This window comes from Vitis riparia, chromosome 7, assembly GCF_004353265.1.
Source record: "Vitis riparia cultivar Riparia Gloire de Montpellier isolate 1030 chromosome 7, EGFV_Vit.rip_1.0, whole genome shotgun sequence".
In the NCBI taxonomy this organism is placed as follows: domain Eukaryota; kingdom Viridiplantae; phylum Streptophyta; class Magnoliopsida; order Vitales; family Vitaceae; genus Vitis; species Vitis riparia.
The window spans coordinates 9,564,514-9,591,679 of record NC_048437.1 but is presented as its reverse complement, the minus strand read 5'-3'; the positions used below and the strand labels follow the sequence as shown (position 1 = coordinate 9,591,679).

The window sequence follows — 27,166 nt, the reverse complement described above, 5'->3', positions numbered from 1 at the left end:
TGAATACAACATGAACATAATTAATCTCAATCTAAACTTATTAATTTTGTAATGTTTTGTGTCAAGTAAAGAATTATCACCATTGATCCATGTACCATAAGTTCGAAGTTTGTTTGTAATAAGGAATCTCAAACAATCTTTTGTTATAAAGCAGACAAAAAGCAAACTCAATGCGATTCCAACACTCAATATGGCTCACAAACCAGGATGATATAAGGCAAACAAAAGAAAACAATATCCCAAACCAGACTTGGCGATTCCACACTAGTCTTCCTCTTTAACTGGATTTTCAGGAGTAGCCTTCTCAACTACTTCCTCAATCTCAGAAGCAATTCTTACTGGGCTGCTGCTTGTGACAGTGCCATCACTCACAGAACCAGGAGCATTGCTGATTCCATCAGCACTGCCTGTTCTTGGAGAATTGGAACGAGAAGCATGCTCTTCTGCTTGCTTTGATTGATTCAGGGCATGACAGTGTGGGCAGTAATAAGTTACATATGGGAAATCCTCCTTCCGGGCAAGTCCTGCACAAAAACAAAGACAGGACAAAACTACTTCAGTAGTGGCACTCAACTCTTCAAATAACAAAATTAACAAAAACGAAGACAGGACATAACTACTTCAGTAACGGTACTCAACTCGTCAAATAACAAAATTAACAGTAGGGGACATGGAGGAAAAAAGTAATGATGAACAAAAGTAATCCTGAAGCAGAAATACATTTTGTAAGGATGAGGTCCTCACTCCACTTACCATTATGCATATGACAGTTTCCACATATAAGTGCATAAGACTCTGTTGGATCCTCCCCCACAAGTAGTGCAGCAATTCGAGAAATCCATCCCCCATCATGATGGGCCGCTCCATTGTCAGTGTGATGCTCAACAACCAACTGATCATGCTCAGAAATTCCAGGACCCTCAGCCCCAGCATTATGCGATATTTCATCAGAATGGTGCAATGCAGGACTGCCTGGGTTACTGGATCTGGTCTGCAACTGCTTTCTATTTCGCATCCCACTAGATTGTACAACTTCTACATCATTGCTTTTCCCTGTTGGAACATTTAGCTGATGTTCATCTCCTACATACACTTTTAAGCCTGAATCTGAGCCTAACTTTGATGCCAGGACAGTCGCTGCAGCTGCCTTTGCTGCTGGGTCAGGGTCATATCTCTGCATTAAAGAGCTGATGATTCAGTACAATCCATAGCCCCATGCATTTGCTCAGATGCCCCATACAAATACATGTACACACTTAATGAGGAAGGCTCAAATAATTGTATAAAGGAATAAGTATAAGGCTAAGCTCAAAAGAAAATGTATCAAGACCTCAAAAAATTCGTTCACTCTCAATCTAGAAATTTAAATATATATATATATATATATATATATATATATATATATATATATATATAATTAATTAATTAATTTCTTTATGAAAGAAAAGAAAAAATTATCTCATAAAAAGTATCTACTTTTGTCTAAATTATTAAGTAAAACAATACTTTTAAGTCATCATACCTCAACCAAATGTTTCTGCAACTTCTCCCATTTATCATTTACTACTAATCATTCTTCAGCAACAAATCAAGAGGCAAAAGAATTTTTAACCTTCTGCCTCATACAAAACATTTCAGCAAATTTTCTTACTTAAAACTTATCAATAAATTGAAAAAAAAAATTAATTAAGGAGGGTAAAAAGAAATTCCAACCCCATGCATCGAGGCTGATGCCCCCAAGTCTCAACCTTTAAATCCAATTAAATTAACTTCTTTCAAAAAAAAAAAATGAAAATAGAGATTTATAGTGATATTGAAGAAGGAAAAAGAATTTGAAAATATAGTTAACTTCCGATTATCACCTGAATGAGCTGTTGAGTAATATAGTAATTTGTCTTTTCCTTAAGCTCATCAATCTTTGCTTGCCTTTCAGCCCGAAGCCTTTCCAGAGTTTTCTGGTCCTTGCGGTCACCTATACAATCATGTTCATTACATTAGAATTCATAGCTGTACTAATTTTGACCAAAACACAAATAGTATACCAAATTCTTGAAAGTTTGAGATATCAAACTCTTATATATGACATCAAGATGATGAATAACACTCTGTACCAGAATCCATATGATGGGAAACCATGTACATTCTAATTTCCAGACTGGTGGATATGTTTTTTGCACAAGTTCTTTGTAAAGAAACATGAAAATGTAGAAGGGGAATAATATATTCATGACAAGAATAATTCAAATTAAATAATAACAACATGTAACTTGGTTTCTTATGAGTAATAATGAGGTGTGAGAAAACTTAACCTCAGAAGTTCGGGACATGTTTAATTCTGTTTCTCTTTTGAAAATTGTTTTAAAAAATAAATTTTCAAAACCAAGAACACAAAACAGAACCACCAAAGAAGAAGTTTGTTTGAGAGTAATTGTTTCACAAACATTTTGATCAACATATAGTAATTGAAATCTAAATCTTTAAACTAAATTGATAAACAATTATACATTCAATCCATTTTTATCGATAATGGAACAAGATTTGATTGGTTAATGGAATAGGAACCTTTTGTTTTAAGATAAATTGTTTGATAAATGATGTAATTGGATTCCAATGTAAATGGATATCTTAAGTACTTGTTTCTTATACATATATGTGTGTATGCATGTATAAATATATGTATGTGTGTGTATTCATGAGTTTATTTATGTGTGTGTGTATGTTCAAATAGTATATTTAATCAATTTTTAAAGATAAGTAGGAAAAAAAAAAATAGATTAGTAGCTTGTACACGGTTGAAACAATTCTTAAGAGGGACCACATTGGACTTCAATTTTTGATAACAATTTCACGCCAAACTTACAAATCCCAACCAAGGATAAAAATATCAATAATCACGGATATTTTAGTACTTAAATTTTATGAATATATCGGAGCTATATCAACGGATATTTTGACACAAAATATTAGTGGACCTAAAATTGATCAAAACTTATAATATATATATATATATATATATATATATATATATATATGTATATATGATATAATTTATCATATTTGATAATAATATTGTATGTGTCAATAAAAAATATAAATTTTATAAGTGTACATTGATTATTAAATTACATCAAATATTATTCGATAATGATATTGTAATATTTGATTATAATATGTCTAATTTTAAAATATATTTAACATTAAAATTATGATACATTTAATTCAATTGTATTAAATGATATAAAATAAATAATGATAAGTGTATAATTTTTTAATATTTAATTAATATATTAATGATATTAAAAACACTATGAAGAAAATTATCATGATAATTTTTATATTTTTGTTATAAAATAATTATAATTAATTTGTTCTTTAAAGTATTCTTTTAATATTTTGTTTATATGATAACGTTTAATATATATATATATGTTTGGTGCAAAGTATTTATCAAGTGGCAAACTTTCCCCGGTGGTGGGCTAAGGTGCTTGCCAAATGTTTTGTTTAGGGTTCGAGTCCCCTCAATGGCAGAAAAATAGCTCATTTTGGAGCTTTGACCGCATTGACTACCCTGTGTTGACCCACGTTGACCGCCAATATATCCGTGCTAAATATCATTTCGAGGTCCACCGATACACGATATTTTAGCAATATATTGCCTAAATATCTTGATATTTTAATCCCTAGTCCCAACCAAATTCAATCTAACATTGATACTAGATCAATTAAAGGGTGGCTGTCAGATTGCCAGTTTATAAAAGTTAAAATCAAAGAGCATTTATACCTTATTAAATTATTGGTGTCTTCATTTACAAGGTTAGAAATTCTATAAAACAAACCAGAGCCTTGCCCATGGATTTTTTTTTTTTTTTTTTTTTTTTTATAAATGAGCACAAAATATATTAAAAAATGGCGGAAAGCCACAAAGCATACAGGGAGTATACAAAGTAGCCAAAAAGCAAAAAACGCATAAACAGAATAACCTCACCAGCCCTTAAGGAGCCGCTAACCACTCCAAGAAGCCTAAAAGCGAAGAGGACTCCTCTCCCCTATACACCCTAGCCCAACTCCACAAATTACATACAAAAGTATTCTTGAGTGTCTAAATAGCTAAAGAACCCCCTCTAAAAGCTAACCTATTTCTTTCCTTCCAAACTGTCCAAAAAATACACAACGCGATGGAATTCCAAATCTTTTTCCTCTTTTTCCCCACAAAAGGGCCTCTCCAACAAAATAACACCTCTTTGACTGTCTTTGGGAACACCCATTGAGCTCCAAACAAGGCAAGGACGATCTCCCAGAAGACCCTCACCACTGTACAGTGTAAAAGAACGTGATTTACATTTTCCTCTTCACAGCCACACAAATAACAACAATTAGGGAGCTGCCACCCTCGTTTTTTAAGCCTATCCAACGTGAGGATTTTTTCCCAAGTGGCCTCCCACGCAAAGAAAGCAACTTTGGTTGGAACCTTATCCACCCAAATGCTCTTTTTCGGAAAGACGAGGAGATTGGGGGCAGCCAACAACTTATAAGCATCCCGAATCCGAAAAATATCAAGACCCCCTCCTTTCCATAACACTGAGTCCTCTTCTGAAGAAATCCTGAAGTCCCTTAGCAAAAGAAGCAGCTCTTCTATTAAATCTAGCTCCCAATCATTAGAATCTCTAGACAATCTGAGATTCCACCCTCCTTGACCAAGGCTTGAATCCCACACTTCATTGACTGTTGCGTTTCTAAAGACCACCATGGCATAAAGCTGGGGAAAATTTTGGGATAGCGCTGCGTTGCCGCACCAATGGTCAGTCCAGAACTTGACCTTAGTCCCCCTCCCCACCTTGAACTCAATGTTATCCCAACACCAACTTGCCTCCTTCAGGATCTCCTTCCAAACCCCCACTCCAAAAATACCACGAGCTTCATTAGTTCTCCAACCACATCCCTCTTGGCCATACTTCACCCCGATCACCTTCTTCCAAAATAGATATTTTTCAAAGGCAAATCTCCATATCCACTTACCCAGCAAAGCCTTGTTCAATAAAACAATCTTCCGAATGCCAAGACCTCCCTTCTCCTTTTGAGTGCACACCACCTCCCAATTGATTAAGTGGATTTTCCTTTCCAGGCTTTCCCCTTCCCAAAGAAAATCTCTTTGTAATTTTTCAAGCCTTTTTACCACTAACTTGGGCTTTCGAAAAAGGGACAATTGGTAAATGGGAATGCTGGCCAATGTACTTTTAATGAGGGTAATTCTCCCGCCCTTAGACAAATAATGCCTTTTCCAAAGACCTAATCTTCTCCTCATTCTTTCCTCCACCCCATCCCACATAGACAAGGCCTTGTGATGGGCTCCAAGGGGCAGCCCCAAATACTTAACAGGAAAATCCCCCACTCTACACCCTAACTCCACGGCCATATCCTCAATATCTTCAACCTCCCCAATAGGAATTAATTCACTCTTAGCCAGATTAATCCTAAGACCAAAAGCCACCTCAAACCACGCCAAAATCCATCCAAGATGAGTTAGATGCTCCTTTCTTGCTTCGCAGAAGATGATTGTGTCATTAGCAAAGAGCAAGTGGGACACATTCATCTTCATCCCCCCTCTCCCTCGAAGTCTGCAACCAGAAATGAAGCCCCCATCAACAGCCCTTCTTATAAGTGCACTCAGCACTTCCATACCCAAAACAAAAAGGTAAGGAGAAATGGGATCTCCTTGATGCAACCCCTTTGAATTGGAAAAGAAGCCTGCTGGCACCCCGTTGACAAGAACAGAAAATTTTGCAGTTGAGATGCACCACCAAATCCACTCCATCCAATGAGACCCAAAGCCCATCTTGTGCAAAACCTTCATGAGGAAGTTCCAATTAATACTATCATAGGCTTTTCAATATCCAGTTTGCAAACCGGCCCTTTCTCTTTCCGCTTCTGCCAATAATCAACAACCTCATTAGCTATGAGAGAGGCGTCCAGAATCTGTCTTTCCCTCACAAATGCATTTTAATCCGCCGAGACCACCTTACCTAACACCTTCTTCAGCCTTGCCCATGGAATGTTCTCAGTTGCATTTCCTATCATCAGTTACTCTTCAAAAGCAGAAAACGGTGAATTCCATCAATTCACGGTTCTCTGAAAATGCAATGTTTTTAGATATGTTTTCTAAAAACAGGTAACAGATATATTTATTTTAGATCTTCATCCTCGTGGTTTTATAAGGATTTGCTTTACTTTAGGCCAAAAATGAAGAAGCTGGGTCTCTTGGCAGGCACCAGATAATCAATATAGGAGAAGTCCATCCATGTGTTTTCCTAAGGATTTATTTCCTTGCTTTAGGTCAAGAAGTTTCCGATGGAGTAGCATATGGACAAAATATGTTTTTCAAAGCTTTTCTTTCATCTAACCTAGGGTAAATATCACCTTAAAATCCTGTGGTATCCAGAAAATGTATAAAATCACAATCCATGACAACATTTATAGAAGTTATCACAAAGATAATTAGGATTTTTTTGGACCAACCACCTAGTTACTCTTGCTTTATAAATATGGGTAAATGTGCACTCGTTTTTGTGGATATCTTAATTTTAAGCAGAGGCATGCAAAGGAAAAGGGGAACGTGGTTAATGCGTACTCAAAATCATATGAAATTGACAATGGTGCTATGAAGGGTAGACTTGAGGAAGGTTAGTGGAGAGGAAGTGGGTATTCTAGTGGATTAGATTTGATTTCTTGGGTTAAGCTGGATGTTCAACAGCTTGGAATATAGCAGTTGTTGGAAGAATGACAACATGTTCTTCCACGAACTGAAGGTTGTGGATTGGTTGTACAAATTGGGAATAAGGGCAAATGTTGTAGGGGGACATCTTCTGTTCTCAATATTCTCATAGGATGGAAGAGATGCTACATGACTATTCCAGAGGGTTACATGTTTTAGACACTCTTCTGTGAGGATGAGGCCTAAGTGGGACAATGGATGGCCTAGTGCTGTTTCAGATTATAGAATGCTGAAATAGTTGACATGGAAGAGAGGGCATTCTTTTGTTTCTTGTAGGTTTAATAACCATGTGAATGGTTTTATGGATGTTTTCAGGATTGTACAAGCTAATCTGGGAGGAGAGAGGGCCTTTTAGGAAAACTTAGGGGCTATAGGACAACAATGAGAGGACCTTTGATTATTAGAGGAGACTTCAGTGTCATTCCCTACCCTTTAGAGATGCAACTACGGTTATCAGAAACTGTTAGGGGCATAGAGTTGGTTTGCAGTAGAATCAAAGTCTTATGAAATTACGGCGGAGGTGGCTGGGGAGAGACTTAAGGGTATCATTGTGGAAAGAAGCAGAGGATTTAACTCATGAATTAGATTTGGTAGCCTCAGTTTGTGTTGTTTATTGGAAGGAGTGGAGGCTTGCTGCAGGGGTGTGGTTATGCAAGGCCTCGTTAAAAGTTAGGAAGATGGAGGAAGAAGGTATAAGTTGGAGATCCGTGCAAACGAGGCTGGTAGGTATATTTTATGCTCTGTGGTTGACTTGGAATCAAAGAGATTTTGTTTAGTGTTTCCAGAAGGAAAAGGTGTTTTGGGAGGGTGGGTCTTGTTGGCCGAAAAACTTCGCTTTCTTGGAGTTATGTCTCGGGAGGAGTCCAAGGGAACTGCTGCATTTTATGGGATAGGGTGTTCAGATGGGGAATCTGTGAGGAAAGCCAAAAAATCTTATGTTGAAGCGGTGAAGACAAGAGGGAAAAAGTTAGGGGAGGCAGTGTGGCTACAACTAGGGGAGGAAGAAGTGTCAAATGAAAGGAAATTCCTGGGACGGTGTCTGGTGGGAAGATGGGGACAATCCTCAATGTTGGACCCAGATATGCAAGCTCTCGAAAGGTGGGGGAGATCTGTGTGGAATACTAAATGAGGGGTATAGTTTTCGAGGTTGGGAGGCCCTCTGTTGTTAATCGAATTTGAGACTAAAGAAGAGGCAGAAAAGGTGTTGTTAAGAGGACACCGGTGGTTTAAGGAATCATTCCTGAACCTGGAAAGGTAGGACCCAAAGGTGGGGTGTTCTAATAATGGCGAGAGGGATAAGAGTGTCTGGGTGAGAGTTGTGGGAATGCCGTTGCATTTTTGGAACCAGGAGATACTCAGAAAAATTGGTGATTGTTGCGGGGGGTTCCTCGCAGTGGATGAAGACACTGCAAATTTTAAGGAATTAAAATGGGCCAGACTATTAGTGAGATCGGAAGGCTTAGAGTGGCCGAGCTCACTGCAAGTGGCAGTCGGGTCTGTCTGTTATTCAATACAGCTATGATGGGAGGTGAAACCAGGGTTGATGGAAGTGGTTCCAGTGACCAGAAACGAGATGGGCAACGAGCGCGAGGTTAGGGATGAAGGAGAAGGAGACTCACGTGCTGGTTTCAAAATGGCGAATGTACGAACGCATGGAGAACCTGCAAAAGTGGACGTGTCGTGTGGTAATGGTGAAGGGGGATGCAGAAAGGCAGCTGTGTTCTCTGAAGCGATGTCGGAAAAAGTAGTAGATGGTGACGGGTCCACAGTTAACCAGCAAATAGCGTGGGGGAAGAAAACTAGTTGCGGGCCTGGGAAATTCTTTCCGTTGGGCCGGCAAATGGTGGTGGACTTGGGGCGAAGGCCCGCGGAGAAGGGCCAAGTGACTGAAGACCACAATGAATTAATGGAATTGGGCCGGCCCAAGTCTTCACCCTATAAAGGCCCTGAGGTGGTGATGGATCGATCCATTGAGGCTAGGGTTCCTGACAGATGGGTCGCGTTCACCGGCCGTCAATCTCACAGAGTTCACCAACGAAGCCTTGCTGGAGGAGGCGTCTAGGTACTCAGATCAATCTTCTCGGTCTCTGTCTTTTTTGGGGAAGCGGGAAATATCTCTTTCTTCTACTCCTTCTGGTCGAGATGGGGAAAGTGTAGCCATGGCTGGGGTCTTCATTCAGAGCAGTAGCTCGGATGAAGTTGGGGGAGCAGTTATGGGTCCCTTAAGGATGATATGGGCGGATGGGAGGGAGGCCGAGGTATTGGAAATTACGGGTAGGGAAGCAGGGGTTTTCGGAGAGAAATCAGAGGGGGGTACGGATAGGATCCTCCATGAGGATATGGAGGAGAGGGAAGAAGAGGAGGAGCCTGGTTGGCAATCTAGTAGTTTGGCTAAGTTTAGCCGCTATATTGGAATGCCGACGGAGGGATTCGAAGGGGAAATTTTGTTATTAATGAAAAGAATGAAAGAAAGGAAGATTCAAAAAGGACAATTAGACGGCAGAAAAAGGAAAAAATTGAAGTCGTCAAAATTTGAAAGAGAATTGAGGAAATTGGAATGGACAGTGAACTATATTGGAGAAGGAGGAGGAGAAGAAGGGGTAAGCACGTGCAGGTCTAAATGAAATTCCGTATGCTCACTTGGAATGTAAGACAATTGTGACAAGAGGAAGGTTATAAAAGCTTTGATAAAGAAGCATAAGGTGGATCTGGTTTGCCTCCAGGAAACTAAGATCCAAGACATGTCAGAGGGTATTATTCGCAGCCTAGGGGTGGGAAGATATCTTGACTGGGGGGCAGTGGACTCAAGAGGGGCAGCTGGTGGTATAGTTGTGTTTTGGGACAACAGAGTATTGGACTTGGTTGATATTCAAAAAGGATTGTTTTCCATTTCCTGTATCTTCAAGAACAGCGAGGACGGCTTCATGTGGATGTTTACAGGGGTATATGGCCCAATATTGAGGAGAGTTTTTGGGAGGAGTTGGGGACTATTAAGGGGCTCTGGAATGGGCCATGGTGTGCTGCAGGGGATTTTAATGCCATCCTAAGTCCTGAAGAGCGCAACAGAGGGGGGAGCCTGAATTCGAACATGAGAAGGTTTTTAGAAATCATAGAAGACTTAGAGTTAAAGGATGTGCCTTTAGTCGGGGGCCCTTTTACTTGGAACGGAGGGGTGAATAATCAGACCTTCTCAAGGCTGGATAGGTTCTTGATTAATGAGGGTTGGGACATCCACTTTGGTGACGTGAGGCAGTGTGTCCTTCCAAGACCAGTCTCCGATCACTTCCCGATTCTGCTGGATGTAGGGGGTGTGAGAAGAGGCCCTTCCCCTTTTAGATTTGAAAACATGTGGTTGAAAGTGGAAGGTGTTAAGGAGCTTATGAAGTCTTGGTGGGAGGGGGTTAGAATCAATGGATCAGCAAGTTTTATTTTGGCTGAAAAAATAAAAGTTCTAAAGGCTAAGCTAAAGGAGTGGAATAGAGACTCATTTGGCAGGATTGAGCTCAGAAAAAATGCGGCGTTGGAGCAGGTGCAATTTTGGGATGCAAAGGAGGAAATTAGCAGACTGAATTTGGAAGAACTGGAAGCTAGGAAAGAAGCAAGGGAAGATTATAAAAAATGGGTTTTAATTGAAGAAATCAGTTGGAGGCAAAAATCCAGGGAAGTGTGGCTGAAAGAGGGGGACAGAAATACGGGTTATTTCCACAAGATGGCTAACGCTCACAGGAGGAGGAATAATGTGGACAGAATCAAGATTAATGGAGCTTGGTGCATAGAGGAGAATGGAATTAGGGAAGGGATCCTCAATGCTTTTAAGTTACTGCTGTCCAGTTCGGGGGATTGGCGTCCTTCTATATCCGGGCTGCAGTTAGAGACTCTGGATCAGTTGGATGCTAGTACGTTGGAAAGCCCGTTCACGGAAGAGGAGGTGTTCAATGCCTTGTTGAGTTGCAATGGGGATAAAGCTCCAGGGCCAGATGGACTCTCTATGGCTTTCTGGTAATTTGCTTGGGATTTTGTGAAGGCGGATGTGTTGTGTTTTTTCAAGGAATTCTATGAAAATGGAAAATTTGTTAAAAGCCTAAATGCAACTTTTCTGGTCTTAATTCCAAAAAAAGTGGGAGCTGAAGATTTGGGGGACTTTCGGCCTATAAGCTTGGTGGGAAGCTTGTATAAGTGGTTGGCCAAGGTCTTAGCCAATAGGCTAAAAAATGTGGTTGGAAAGGTGATCTCCAAGGCCCAAGGGGCGTTTGTGGAAGGAAGACAAATCCTAGACGCAGTATTGATAGTCAATGAAGCCATTGATTCGACTCTGAAAAATAATGAGAGTGCCATCTTGTGCAAATTGGACATAGAGAAGGCCTATGATAATGTGGACTGGACTTTTATTCTCACAGTTATGCAGAAAATGGGTTTTGGGGAGAAATGGATCAGGTGGATTAAATGGTGCATTTTCACTGCAAGTTTTTCTGTGTTGGTCAATGGAACCCCTACAGGTTTTTTCCAAAGCTCAAAGGGATTGAGGCAGGGTGATCCCCTTTCCCCTTATCTCTTTGTTATAGCAATGGAGGTTTTTAGCGCTTTTCTCAAAAGTGCTGTAGAGGGAGGCTATTTATCGGGGTGTAGGGTCAAGGGGAGGAGTGAAGAAGGGGTCCTTATATCCCATTTGTTGTTCGCCGATGACACTTTGGTGTTTTGTAAGCCGTCTCAAGACCACTTGACTTATCTTAGTTGGTTGCTTATGTGGTTCGAGACCGCTTCGGGATTGAGAATAAATTTGGAAAAAAGTGAACTCATTCCCGTAGGAAGGGTAGAGAATATGGATGACCTTGCTTGGGAGTTTGGGTGCAAAGTGGGTAGTTTGCCGTCCACATATTTGGGGATGCCCTTGGGGGCTTCTTTCAAATCAACATCAGTTTGGGATGGAGTGGAAGATCGCTTCCGTAAAAGGCTAGGAATGTGGAAGAGACAATACTTATCCAAAGGAGAGAGGACGACTTTAATTCGAAGCACGTTATCGAACTTACCAATCTATCTTATGTCTTTGTTGTGCTTACCAAGTGTAGTCAAACGGAGACTAGAAAAGATTCAAAGGGACTTCCTTTGGGGTGGGGGTAATTTGGAGCGAAAGCCTCATCTAGTGAGATGGGAGGTGGTGTGCTTGAGTAAGAAGAAAGGGGGCTTAGGGGTAAAAAACCTATCTATTCTCAACAAGGCTCTTCTTGCTAAATGGAATTGGCGGTTTGCTAATGAGAGAGAAGTTTTATGGAATCAAGTGATTAGAGGGAAATATGGAGAAGAGAGAGGGGGTTGGTCCTCTCGGGAAGTGAGAGAGGCTCATGGCTTGGGGTTGTGGAAAGGGATAAGGATGGATTGGGATTTAGTGAGCAATAGGTTGGTCTTCATTGTTGGTAATGGAAGGAGGGTGAGGTTTTGGAGGGATAAGTGGTGTGGGGATTCTCCTTTGTGTTCGTCCTTCCCGTCTCTATTTGCTTTGACTGTTGATAAGGAAGAAAGTGTGGCAGATGTTTAAGATTCCTTGGCGGAGGGGGGAAGGGGGGGTTGGAATCCATGCTTTTTAAGAGCTTTCAATGATTGGGAGGTAGAGGAAGTGTCAAGTTTTATGGAGCGGTTACATCGTAACAGAGTTATTGAGGATGTGGAGGACAGGGTATCCTGGACTGAAACTAAGAGTGGTAAATTCTCGGTTAACTCTCTATACTTGGCCCTTGAAGCGGGGGGTTCGGCTCGGTTTCCTTCAAGCCTTATTTGGAATGAGAATGTGCAGCCCAAGATTAGTTTTTTTGCATGGGAGGCTACGTGGGGCAAAGCACTAACCTTGGACAAGGTGCAGAAAAGAGGATGGGCTTTGGCAAATAGATGTTTTTTGTGTCTTGAGAATGAGGAGACCATAGACCATCTCCTTCTTCATTGCTCAAGAACAAAGGTTTTATGGGATCTTCTTTTTACTGTTTTTGGGGTATCTTGGGTGTTGCCTTCTTCTGTTAAAGAAACACTTCTAAGCTGGCATGGCTCTTTTGTGGGCAAAAAGCGTAAGAAGGTGTGGAGAGTGGCTCCTCTGCACATTTTTTGGACGGTTTGGAAGGCGAGGAATTGCTTGGCTTTCAAGGATGATATGTTGTCAATTCAAAGATTGAAATACTCTTTTATTCTTTCTCTTTGGGCTGAAACAAAATTGTTCATAGTTGATTGCCCTCTAACTATAGCTAATTTCATAGATTGGATGGGCTCTAATTAGGGTTGTATTTTGGGGCTTTTTGTTCTTTTAGCATTTTCTTGAAGGAGGGTGTATAGGTTTGTATATCTTGAGCCGCCTTCTTGGTGTCTCTTTCTTTAATAGAATCTCTTTTACCTATAAAAAAAAAAAAAAATAGAGTTGATTAAGGAACTTAATTTTGGTGATATTCCAATAGGAAGTGGATATTTTATTTGAAGTGGCAGTTAAAATGGTTATTTGACGTCTCAATTGGAGCACTTCCTTATTTCTGTAGATTAGAGGAAGCACTTCCTTATTTCTCATTGTTTGGTTTGTCTTGATTATGGCAAGATGAGAATGGCAAATCTTTTTAGGTTAGAAAACATGGGGCACAGGGAGGTTAGGTTGGGGATTTGATTAAGAATTGGTGGTGAAAGCTTTACTTTAGGAGTTGTTTGAGTTTTGTGTAAGCTACAGAATTAAAAGCCATTAACAAATAAGGGAGGTATATAGGGTTCTCAAAGCTTGACCAAGGTGGCAAGGGGTATGTGTTAGAGATATAGGGGCTCCAATCTTCAAGTCCTAATAGGGACAAAACTGATGTTACCTATTAGAAAAGAAAAGGAGAGGTATTGGGAATGTGGAAGCCCAAGAGCAAATTATTAATCATCCATAGTTGATTAGTGAATTGTACACGGATCATCAACTTCAAATTTATCAAAAAAAAAAAAAAAAATGCAAAAGTTAGCTATGAAAGTCTTAACATAACTTGTAATAATTGGGTTATAAAAGTAATTAGAGTGTTCCATTATTCATAGTAAGATGAGGGCTCACTCTTAAATGAATTGGTGTACATCAAGTACAATCAAGCCTTGAAGAAAAGATGCAATTAACATGATATAACATGGACCACGTCTCATTGATAGATATAGATGACAACAATGAAAGCCTAACTAGAAGAATGGAAGATGGAGATTTTAAAGGATGTGCAAAAGATTACTTAGTATTTTATGATAATTTTACATAGGGTAATGTTGAAGAAGCTACTAGACTTGAGGAGGCTAGGTGATGTAGAACAGTACAAAGAAAAAAATAGAAGTAGAAGAGAGAGACTCCAAAGAAATTAGGAATATTAATAATAAAAAAGTTTGTCATAGTTAACATTATTGGGTCTATACATAATTAGAGAATTTTTTATTTTTTATTATTATTATTATTTTTTTGTTTATCTGAAACAAGAGATGTATTAATCACATATCAAGAGTTCATGAGAGGGATGAGGAATCCTTCCAACAAAAATACAAACTTGATCTAAACACTAAAAACCTTTGTTATACAAGGATATTTGTACAAAAAGATATATCATAAACGAATGTGCAAGGGAAAGCTCTCCTAAAAAAACAGTTAGGCTCCTCTCATTAGTGGCTCAACCCTAGTGGTACACAAACCAAAAGTCAACTCAGCTGAATGACATTTAAAGGAATGCTCTTAAAATTGTCAACACAAAAGGCCCACAAAGAAGTAAAGAAATGAAACAAATCCCATAATGTGTCATATGTCCCTCATTATCCTCAAAGATTGTAACATTTCTCTCTTGCCACACCATCCAAATCAAAGTGAAACATGCAATCCTCCAAAGTGTCTTGCCTCTAATGGAATTCTTAAAACTCATATAAGAAATAGTCATCATATCACAACAACTCCTAGGTTGAACCCACACCATCCTTGCTTGTATAAAAAGCTTGTGCCACAACCTTGAAGTGAATGGACAATGTAGAAATAGGTGGTCACTCATCTCTCCACTCTTCCTACATAGTATATACTAATTCGGGACTAAGGGCTTTGGAAGGTCTTCTTAATTGAAGCATGACACTGGTATTTATCTTCTTGTGTGCCACTAACCAAGCAAAAGCCTTGACCTTAGATGAGACTTTCGATTTCCAAATAAATTTGGTTGGATGGAAAGGAACTTAATCTGATAATTTAGACAAAGCGAGGAAGAAAGATTTTATTGAGAATAAGCCTAAAGAGGACAGTGCCCATGCTAACACATCTGCAACAGATGTGGATAAATGTACATGGGTAAGAGAAGTAACTAGTTCTTTGAGATCATCAATCTCCAAATCAATTAGGTTACAACGAAAAAATAAATTCCAAGAAAACAAGGAGGCATTGCCACATATAGCTGAAATGGAGAGGTTTCTAACTATGATGACTCTCTAAACTCTTGAAAATTGTGAACACAACAGTTAATCCCCTCACCACAAGTCTTCCAAAATCGTAGTATATGTGCAATGACCTTCCAAGGGCACTAATGTGACCACCTAACTATAATATTGGCGTCCCGCCTCTTAGGATGTCCCCCATAAATACTCAAAATAATTTGATGCCAAGTGGGCGTAACTTTCCTTAGGGAACCTCTAGAGCCATTTCCCTAATAGATCACAATTCCTCATAGAAATCTTTCCAAACCCTAAACCACCGAATTCCTTAGGCCTACACACTTGATCCCAATTAATAAAATGATCCTTTTTACCTTCCATGTACCCTAACCATAGAAAATCTCTTTACATTTTTTCAATCCTTGAAGCTAAAGATGTAGGAATCTTGAAAAGGAATAAGAAATAACTTGGAATGTGACACAAACAAGAATGAATCAGAGTTATTTTACACCCTAATGACAAAATAGCTTTTTCCCAACCATCCAATCTCCTAGAGACTATCAATCACCAAATCCCAAAATGATGTTGATTTCGGATTCCCCCCTAATGAAAGACCTAGGTATATTAAAGGCTAATCACTATGCATCCAAGAATCAAAGCCAACTTGGAGATTTGATCATGACTAGTGTTGATGCCAAAGAGAGTGTTCTTGTTTAGATTGATCCTAAGCCTTAACAGACCCCTAAAAACTAACAAAATTAGCTTCATAGTTTGCAAATCTTCCATAGAAAAACTAGAGACACTCTAATCCTATTTTTACTCGCTAGAAACCCCTCAAATAAACCCTTCTCCCTTAGCAACATCCTATTTGAAACATTAGTAATAATGGTAAAAAAGAAGAAAAAAAAAAAAGAAATCGAATCTCCTTGCCTTAACCTTATATATGCCTTAATCCAACCTATGGCTGCTTCATTCACTAAAACTGCAAAACTTGCTTAAGGCAAGCAACCCCTCATCCAAGACCTCCATTTATAATTGAACCATTTTCTCCCAAGCGCATAGTCCAACAAACCACAATCTACATGGTCATATGCCTTTTCAAAATCAATTTTGAAGACTACCCCTTCCGCTTCTAATCTTTTTTTCTCATCCACTAACTCATTAACAATCAAATTAGCATCCAAAATTTGTCTCGCCTTAACAAAGGGCCGCTAGGACATAAAGATAGTATCATGGAGGACTTTTCATGAATGCTCTAATAAGACCTTAGTTATGATCTTGTACAAACTTGTGACCAGGCTAATAGGTCTAAAATCTAAGATTCTATTGGATTAACTCTTTTTTGGCACAAGAGCAATGAAGGTAGCATTGGTGCTTTGGATTATTATCTCATTATTGTGAAATTCTGAAAACACTCTTAAAAGATCTTTCTTAATCACATCCCAACACTCATGATACAATGCAACGGTGTATCCATCTGACCCATGCGTCTTTTTTTGTTTAAATGAAACATAGCATTGTGAATCTCATCTTCCAAAAAAGGCCGATCCGAAATCTAGTCCTTCTATTCTCTAGGACCCACCCAAAGGCTTAGAGTATAACTTTCCAAAAAATTTTGTCTCCTCTGAAATGTTTTCAATATTATCTAGGATTGCCCCTTGGCTTGGTTTGAGGCGGCGTTTGGACGAAGAATAAACCTAGCTAAAAGCGAACTAATCCCTATTGGGGAGGTTGAAGAAATTGAGGAAATGGCAATGGAGCTTGGGTGCAAAGTGGGACCTCTTCCCTCAGTTTATCTGGGGCTGCCCCTTGGAGCTCATCACAAGGCCATATCTATGTGGGATGGGGTGGAAGAAAGAATGAGGAGAAGATTAGCCCTTTGGAAAAGACAATACATTTCTAAGGGCGGGAGAATCACCCTCATCAAGAGCACCTTGGCCAGCATTCCTATTTATCAATCGTCCCTTTTCCGAATGCCCAAGTTAGTAGCGAAAAGGCTTGAAAAGTTACAAAGAGACTTTCTTTGGGGAGGGGGGAGAATGGAAAGGAAAATACACCTAATCAATTGGGAGGTGGTGTGCACTCAAAAGGAGAATGGAGGGCTTGGTATACGGAAGATTGATCTCCTTAACAAAGCCTTATTGAGTAAGTGGAATTGGAGGTTTGCCTTTGAAGAGGACATTCTTTGGAAGAAAATGATTGGGGTGAAATATGGTCAAGAAGGCCTTGGTTGGCGGACAAATGAAGCTCGCGGGGCGTTTGGAGTAAGGGTTTGGAAGGAGATTTTGAAGGAGGCAAATTGGTGTTGGGATAACATAAGGTTTAAGGTGGGCAAGGGGACTAAGGTAAAATTTTGGACTGATCACTGGTGTGGTGGGCGCTGTCCAGAATTTTCCCTTAGTTATTTGCTTTGGTGGTGCATAAAAATGCAACAATCAACGAGGTTTGGGACTCTAGCCTTAGTCAAGGGGGTTGGAATCTCAGATTTGCTAGGGATTCAAATGATTGGGAGCTGGATTTAATAGGAGCTTTGTTTAACATGCTGAGGGACGTCAAGATCTCTCAAGAAGAGGACTCGGTGGTTTGGAGAGGTGGAGGTATTTTTGGAGTCAGACATGCTTACAATCTGCTGGCTGCTCCTAATACCCTCGCCTTCCCGGTTAGATGCATTTGGGTGGACAAGGTCCCTACTAAAGTAGCTTTTTTTGCTTGGGAAGCTACTTGGGGGAAGATCCTTACTTTGGATAGGCTCCAAAGACGAGGGTGACAGCTTCCTAATTGCTGTTTTTTGTGTGGTTGTGATGAGGAAAATGTAAATCACATTCTTTTACACTGTACAGTGGCTAGGGTTCTTTGGGATATTATCCTTACTTTGTTTGGGGTTCATTGGGTGTTCCCAGAGACGGTCATAGAGGTGTTACTTAGTTGGAGGGGCTCCTTTGTGGGGAAAAAGAGGAAAAAAATCTGGAATTCCATACCAGTGTGTATTTTTTGGACTGTTTGGAAGGAGAGAAATATATTAGCCTTTAGGGGGGGCTCTTTAGACATACAGAAACTCAAAAATTATTTTGTTTGTAATTTGTGGAGTTGGGCTAGAGTGTACATGGGAGAGGAGTCCTCTTCGCTTTTAAACTTTTTGGAGTGGCTAGCGGCTACTTAAGGGCCGTTGAGGCTGCTTGTTTCTATTGTTTTTTAGGGTGTGGCTGCGTTTGTATACTCCTTGTATGCCTTATGGCGGTTTGCCCTTTAATACAATTTGTGCTTACTTATCAAAAAAAAAAAATTATTTAGGATTACCCCTTCTTCTGACACCAAGGACTTCATAAATTTCAAGTTTCTTTTGCCATTCGCCACCTTATAAAACTTAGTGTTATAGTCCCCTTCTTTTATCCATTTGACTCTAGCTTTTTGCCTTCAAAACACCTCTTCCTTTGACAACGGTCTTCCAATTCCCCTTTCCTTAAGGCCCTCAATGTTGAAAGTTCCGGAGTCATATTCCCTTCCTATTCCTTGACATCAAAGCTAACAATGTCTGTGAAAATATTTTTGTCTCCTTTAAATCTCCAAAGGACATCTTGTTCCATTCTTTCATCTTTGATTTAACAAACTATAACTTCTTCATGAATTTATGACCCTCCCAACCTACAACACTCATTCCACCAAAAACCAAATCTTTCCTTGAAATCTATATAATGCAACCACATATTTTCAAATCTAAACTGAGTGGGTCCCCACTTAAAAGGATTGATGTCTAGACTATCAGACAATGATCAGAGGTCAATCTTAGTAGCATTTCTTGGATAATGACCTAACAGATAATGACGTAAAATAAATTATAAATAAAAAAATAATCCTAAAGAAAATAATACATTACAACATCTATCACTCCCTATCTTTATGCCTGATATAAGTGCATAGTTTAATTTCTTTATCTTTATCGATTCTCCTCAACTGAAAAGAACTCAACTCTGCATGGATTGCTTTAGAAGATTAGGATCAAATCAAGGGAACTCCTCATCAGTGATCCAAGTATTGTCAGAAGTAGGATGATTTTTCTAGATCAAACAAGGTACTAGTGACTACTACCAATTTAGGAAGTAACATACTAATCCACTAAAACATCCATAATCCCTCTTTTCTCTTATCTATGCAAACAATTGACCAATTAACCAAATGAGGCTTTTTCTCCAAAGTCCCACCTTCCCAAAGAATGTCCCTTTGAATCTTCTCTAACCTCAATATAACCTTCTAGGGTTTACAAACAAAAATATGTAATAGATTGGCATGCTTGACAAAGTACTTCCAATCAAGTCCCTTCCTCTTCTTTCTTTTCCTCTTAAAACGCACTATTGATAACCGGAATCCAGGTTAAGCTCTCTTCTAATCTACAAAATTTGCCACAAAGTAACTTTGCTCCTTTGGAAAGTTTGCCTCAAGTTGAGCCTAAGTGCCTTTGTAGCAACTACTTGAGGCACATCTACAAGCTGTGGCAGTAACCACTAAGGATTCACTTACTGCAATGGCGGTTGTATTTTTCTCTCTCCACTGTTGCTCTATTGCTAATCCTTTTAAAGTCCAATAACGAACTATCCATATAATAACAATGTGGTGTTCCCAATTACCTAAATATTAAATTCACAACATTAAATCCCATCAAGGTATATTCAAATCTTTGTCCACATTTTTAGGGTTTTGAAAGTTAAGCTAGAGAATTTAGGTAGAATATAGTTGGATGGCATCTGATGCTGCAAATTCAATGATTTTAATTACTGGAATATTACATTTCAATCACATATCTCAATTATTGACAAACCCCATAAAGTGGAAAAAAAACCAACAGGTTTTAGTATTCATATTCTATGGTTAAGAATGGTTGTTAAATTGTCTTTGAAATGCTATTAACTGACTTCACTATTTTTTTCTAGTCAAGTGTTCCTTAGTCATGCACATATATTGGAGATGCTGGGAATATCTTTTTTCAGTTTTAAATAAAATTACATGGTTCTCTTATTGAGTTTCACTGTTTTACTGTTTAAGGACAAAATCCCTTTTAGATGGAATGAAATTACAGTATTCCAATGTTCTGCTGACAAAATCCTATGGTCTTTCCTGACTAAAGCTGGAGATCACTTCTGATCTCGGTGCCCTGTGGAAGGTGTAGATTGGTCTTCAATATTATTATTTTTGCACCTATAGTGTGTAGAATATACAACATAGCCAGCAATGCAAGTAAAAACCAAAAGCAAGATGGGCAAATATGCATGCCCCTAAAAACAGATTAGGAGTCAACACATTAAAAAGCAATAAGAAAAAATAACTTGAAAATTAAAAAAAAAAAATGTTAAGATTGTGATACTTACACATCCTTGTGAAGCTTACAAGTGCTGAATAAGCGACTGAAGACAAACCGGGCAAAAGGAACATAGGCAAAACACGAAATGCCCTCATCTTCCAATTTAGATCCAAAGATCTTGTTGTCATGATAGCATAACCCACTGCAATAACCTTGAAATTGAAGTTAACTCAAGGGTAAGCCGCAAACATTAGATATAGCTTGCATCAAGTTAGAGATAAGTGGGTGTTCAAAGGCATGCTTGATTAACCCAAACATCCAATTTGAACCTCCACCAAGGATCAGCTACTGCTCCAAGAAATCAATATTAAAGCATGAAATAAACAAGGAACTCTCATTTTTCCCCTTATAATGGTTACCATGCATGCAGCATAAAACAATAGTCCTCAACTGTATGATTCCTTAAGAAACAAAACATCAAACTAAAAGTCTAAAAGTGCAAGTACGAAAAACTATATTCACAATAGCATGTCCCAACTCAACCCCATCAAACAAAATAATTTACACCACCTTGAAGAAATGTTCTTAGGGAACCATAGAAAAAGAATGAAAAGTTTTTTCATTCTTATAGCAGAGGACAGATGCATCAAAAGAGTTGTCTTCAGCCTTCTAGATTGAATCTTATGATTTATACATTACTTGTACACGTCTTGAATGAGCAGGTATCATTGATCTTAGCCAACAGAGGGGAAAATACTCTCTTTCAAACCAACAAAAAACCACCCTCAAGTGAAAGGAGTAAGTACAACTCTGAAACCTCTCTATCCAATAACTTTCATAAAAAGGTGGGAGTTCTAATAAAAGGAATACTCATATTTAGTCAGTTGTTAGTTGTTACTATCCCTTTCTAAGAAGTTCTTCAAATCACATGGAACTATAATTTGGCCATAAATGATGTTCAAAATCTTTTTTTTCATAGGCTTCTTGATTTTCAATGACTATGCAGAAGCAAACTAAATAAATTCTTATTACTTTGGCAAGTTTATCTTCAGGTATTCTCTCCATAAAAATTCAATGATTTGCAATTAACAGGAGGTATAGGAATAGTATAGATCAAGTCTGATCCACAACAAAGAGTTTCCCATTTACCACAGCAAAGAAACGAACTACAAGAGCATAACCATTTAATGATATAACAGAAGCATTAATACTTGAAATTTCTAGCAACATATTTTTTGCCACCATTTTGTAGCCAAAAGGAAAATACCAAGCTTACCTCCATAATGACAGATAATACAATGAGGTGCCTCATCATCCTCCTCCAACTTTGAGTTCTTTTCTTCATTCTAGCTAGAACGGAAGCTTCTTCCTTAGAAATGTGTTGCAACCTTTTCTCAAAATCATCGCCATGCATTCTAAAGAGACTATTCCAAATGCGAGATATAATTCCTTTCTGCTTCTTCTTTTCGATCTCAGTGTCTTTCTTTTCAAAAGTTGGGGCAGACAAACTTGGCTCAACGCCTTGGTCCTTGCTAGTATCCTCGGCCATTTGGTTTCCTATAGCTTGAGTAATAATCAGCACGAAAATTGCAGAGAAAGTGCACTATCATGTTTCAGAAATAGGTACAAGATCAAAATTAAGAAAATCATTTTTTTTTTTTTTTTTTTTTTTTTTTTGTGAATTGTAAGCCTTGTGGACTGACAAATTTTCTGCAGAGTGTACATAAATCATACTTTTGTTCCCTCCTAAAGTTGTGTATACAATAGAAATGAATCCTCTTATCCGTTTAGTACAATGAATCATCATTTCTCCTCCTGTGCGCAAGGAACTCAAAAGCCCCCATGTGGGATAAGAATTAGAATCATAAACCCTGTAATTAAAACTCAATAGGCCATTCATCTTATTCATTATCAGATTAATTTAGCACAAACAGATCTAAGAGGCTTTGCTTTTTGGTAAAAAGCTCATGGTTTACGCTGTGCTTATTTTCCTTCACTTTTTCTTCCACCTTTTCTTTGTATTTTCTTTCTCTGGCTTTTTCCTCAAATTTTCCGGGGACCTAACATAGGGTTAGGCAATTGGGTTGGCCACTACACAATCAACTCAGATGAAAATAGTTCCAACTGCTATAGTGTCTCATACTTCTCTAAACAACAAAATCAGAAGAAGATATATACATTCCAAAGGTTGGAAGGAATTGAGTGAGAACAGATCCGAAACAAGAAACCAAGCCAAAAAAAATTAAAACCCATTCACGTAGATCATCCACAGGACTTACAATTCAAACATAGGTGAATTAAACATTCCGTTCCTCACGCGAGACCCACTAGCAGCAAATATTTTTTCAATGAACTAATTCATTTAATTCAATTCAATTCTTCACTCCAAAATTGAAAAGGTGAAGAAAGTCCAATATCAGATCAAAGATGGTTGATCCAGGCATAGAAAGACATACCTGTGGGGGATTTAAAGAGCTGGAGAGCAAATGACAAATTTGTTGAAGCCTTCTTACCAACCCCTAAGGCCTCGTCAGAGACACATGAGAAAGAGGAAGCGTCGTCTTCTTCTGCAAAGCCCTATACTCTCATTCATTTCAAAGATCTGCAACGTTCCCAATCAGCACAAACCATAAAGGCCGTTTGGGTTTCAATGCCCATATTCACATGCCCAGAAAACCCACCACTGACTCGGCCCGGCCCGCTCCTTCACCAAAGGGTCCCGCTCCCACCACGATTACCTATTGAAAATTCCTACCAATTAGGGGATTTTTTAAGTATATATATATAATAATTATTTTAAAAAATAAATACAAAAATATGACATTTTCCATCACTTGTTTTATTTTTGCATTGAATTCATATTTATAAAAAATGAATTCCCTTTTTATACCGAACTAATATTTTGAAAAGAACTAATATTTTGAAAAGATGAGATCACTTTTTACATAAATTCGTTATTTGTAAAGATGAATTCACTTTCTACCTTAAAATTTTTTATACTAAATTCATCTTTTTAAAAGATGAGTTCTACTTCAAATTTAAAAGTGCATTTGGAAATATAAATATAAGTTCTAATTGTTTTTTTTACATAAATTTGATCATATTTAACTTAATATTATTTATTTATATTTTATGTCATATATTTATATCATCATAGAAAGATCTAGATTTTATTATATACACTTTTAATGGCCTAAATTGCATTTTGAATGGATACTTAGGTAACTCAAACTCATTTGCCTTTTAACAATAACAATATATTACCTTATATCTATATTTCTATCTCTTGAATTTAAGGCAAAACAAAGAAAATGCACTAAACAACTAGAGTTCTTGAAATTAATCTCAACTTGCCCTAATAAAAACTATCTTAAAGATGTTGTAGAAAAATCATAAATTTTATTCTCAATAAAATTCAAATTCATCTATAGTTTACCAAGATTTCACTACTTTTGATATCTACACTCTTCAAATAACCTCACTTTTGTTATGGGTGTAAGGAATGCATACAATCCAAAAGTGTATGAAAACATTGTCATACAAATCAAAACTGAAAAGTTTAGGATCAGCTATTACCTCCAGCCATTGGTATTTGATTTTATGATACTCACTATTTGTTGCAAGTCTTGGCTCTTCCAAACTCTAATCTCTCATGGAAGATGGGTGTAATACGGAAGAAGAGAACAACTAAGAGTCGAGTTCAGGGACCAAAACAATATATTTAGAGCTGTGGCTTCCCATCAAAACCGCGTCGTTGCCTTTGCCACCATTTTCAGAGCGATTGTGGGTCACGTTCCTAGACTGTAGGGAATGTGGAAGATGTGTGGAGGACTTGGTCAGAGGTGTTGGACCACTTTGGAGGTGTTGTGGGCATATAACAGAAATAACATTCTCCCACTTGGTCCACATCTTTAACCTAATGTCTCATCTTAGTCCATCAATTATCCGCATTAAGTAACAAATACATGAATCATGACGATAAGTCCTCTATATAACAAGTGTTACTTTCCATGTATTATAGTGTATTTATTTCTTAACATTATACTTTATGTGACAATATTACTTAATGAATAAACCCTATGTTCATCCTTGGTCCAATGAAGTTAAATTTTCTCAAAATTAAATAAAGGTACACATCAATATGAGAAAACATCATAATAAGAGTTTGTACAATAGAAACTACATAAGGGAACTAAGTCCCATGTTCACTACATGATCCTTGAATTTCAATGGTGGCATGCCCTTAGTCAAAGGATCAACAATCATCAATTCAGTGTTAATGTGCTCAATAACCACTTTCTTTTCTTTAACATGTTCTCTTATGGCTAGATACTTAATGTCAATGCGTTTGCTTCGACTTTCACTTTTATTGTTCTTTGCCATAAAGACATTAGCTGAATTGTCGCAATATATACTCAATGGCCTAGATATAGAATCCATAATTCTAAGCCCGGAAATGAAACTCTTAAGCCATGCCCCATGCGAAGTAGCCTCAAAATAGGATATGAACTCAACTTCCATAGTAGAAGTAGCGGTCAAGGTCTGCTTAATGCTCCTCTAAGATATAGCTCCATCGGCCAATATAAAAATGTATCTAGATGTTGATTTACGTGAATCAACACAGCCAGCAAAGTCTGAATCTAAGTAACTAACAACCTATAAATTGCTTGTTTGTCTGTATATAAGCTTGTAGTCTTTGGTTCCTTGAAGATATCTCATCACTTTCTTTTCAGCTCTCCAGTGGTCCAAACCTGGGTTACTCTGATATCGTCCTAATACTCCAACAACAAATGCAATATTAGGCCTTGTGCAGACCTAAGCATACATCAGACTTCCGACTTTAGAAGCATATGGAATGTTCTTCATCTGCTCCTTCTCAAGATCGTTTTTTAGGCATTAGTTCAGATTAAACCTATCACCATTCACTATAGGAGAAACACTGGGTGAACAATCCTTCATCCAAAATCTCTCTAAAACTTTATTGATATAGGTTTCCTGAGACAGACCTAAGATGCCTTGAAATCTGTCTCTATGGATCTTAATGTCAATGACATATGATGTCTCACCCATATCCTTTATGTCAAAAATTTTAGAGAGGAATTGTTTCACCTCATGAAGCAAACCCTTATCATTGATTGCAAGTAAGATGACATCCACGTATAAAACAAGAAAACAAACTTTACTCTCATTGACTTTAAGGTATATGCATTGATCCATAACATTTTCTACAAAACCAAATGAAGAAATTATGTTATGGAATTTTAAATACCATTGGCGAGATGTTTGTTTTAAACTGTATATGGATTTCTTAAGCTTGCAAACCAATTGCTCACCATCACTAGAGGGGAATCCTTCAGGTTGTTTCATGTAAACCTCTTCCTCTAACTCTCCATTAAGAAATGCAGTTTTCACATCCATTTGTTGCAACTCCAATCAAAGTGGGCTACTAATGCCAATATAATGCGTAAGGAATCTTTCTTAGATATAGGAGAAAAGGTCTTCGTGTAATCAATTCCTTCTTTCTGAGTGAACCCTTTTGCAACAAGTTTGGCCTTGTATCTCTCAATTTTGCCTTATGAGTCTTTCTTTGTCTTAAAGACCCATTTACAACCAATGGCTTTTGCACCATTAGGCAACTCAACAAGGTCCCAAACATTGTTGCACCTCATGGAACTCATCTCATCCTTCATGGCATTGTACCACAATTCTGATTCTTTGTAACTCATGGCTTATGAAAAAAATTCGGGATCATTTTCAACTCCTATATTGTAGTAAGATTCTTGTAGATACACTATATAATCATTAGGAATTGTTGACTTCTTAGTTTGAGTAAACCTTCTTAAGGTTGCACCATTATCTTCTAGGGAAGTATGAGGTTCAACTTGTTGTTCAAAAGTGTCAAGCAACTCCTAATCAACTTGATCTACTGAAACGTTGTCAACAGCTTGTGGAACTTCAATGACTGGTTGGTTTTCATTAATTGGTCGAACTTCAATGATTGTTTGTTCTACACCCATTTGAACTTGAGGGGTGTTATGAACAACAAACAATCTATCACTCGAAGTGGAAGGTTGAGACTCTATATGATCAATATTAGAACTATGTTTCTGAATTGATCACTATCACTGATCAAGTCATATTCAAGAAATTTAGCATTTCTTGATTCCACAATCCTAGTATTGTGAGATGGACAATAAAATTTGTACCCCTTAGACTTTTCAGCATATCCAATGAAATACCCACTTATAGTCCTTGGGTCAAGTTTCTTCTCTTACTGATTATAAATTCTCACTTCAGATGAGCATTCCCAAATGCGCATGTGTCGCAAACTCGGTTTCCAACCTTTCCATAACTCAAATGGCGCCTTCGAGACAACCTTGGTTGGAACTCGATTTAATATATACACTGTCATCTTAAGTGCTTCAGTCCACAAGAATCTAGGAAGTTTTGAGCTGCTTAGCATACTCCTGACCATGTCCAATAAAGTTCAGTTTCTTCTCTCTACTACACCATTTTGGTCTAGAGAACCAAGCATGGTGTATTGGGCAACAATCCCATGCTCTTAAAGAAACTTTGCAAATGGCCCAGGTGCTTGTCCATCTTCCATATATCTACCATAATATTCTCCACCTCTATCTGATCTCACGATCTTAATTTTTTTACCACATTGTTTCTCTACTTCTACCTTGAAAACCTTAAAAGCATTTAATGCTTCATTTTTGTTG

General features: G+C 38.0%; 1 protein-coding gene across 3 annotated transcripts; it reads right to left on the bottom strand.

Moving 5' to 3' along the window:
* Window positions 1-23,071, bottom strand: LOC117918542 (uncharacterized protein At2g24330-like). Of its 3 annotated transcripts, none has more exons than XM_034835269.1 (6): window positions 22,898-23,071; window positions 21,718-22,004; window positions 20,509-20,653; window positions 1,863-1,972; window positions 754-1,174; window positions 1-524 (listed from the first exon to the last, which is right to left on the bottom strand). In XM_034835269.1, the coding sequence occupies exons 2-6, from the start codon at window positions 21,988-21,990 to the stop codon at window positions 265-267; spliced, it is 1,209 nt and encodes a 402-aa protein (XP_034691160.1). In that variant the 5' UTR covers window positions 21,991-22,004; window positions 22,898-23,071; the 3' UTR covers window positions 1-264. The 3 variants fall into 3 exon arrangements, with proteins under 3 accessions (XP_034691160.1, XP_034691159.1, XP_034691161.1); XM_034835268.1 differs by having other exon boundaries at window positions 21,718-21,998; XM_034835270.1 differs by lacking the exon at window positions 22,898-23,071 and having other exon boundaries at window positions 20,509-20,643; window positions 21,718-21,806.
* Window positions 23,072-27,166: the final 4,095 nt, after the last annotated feature.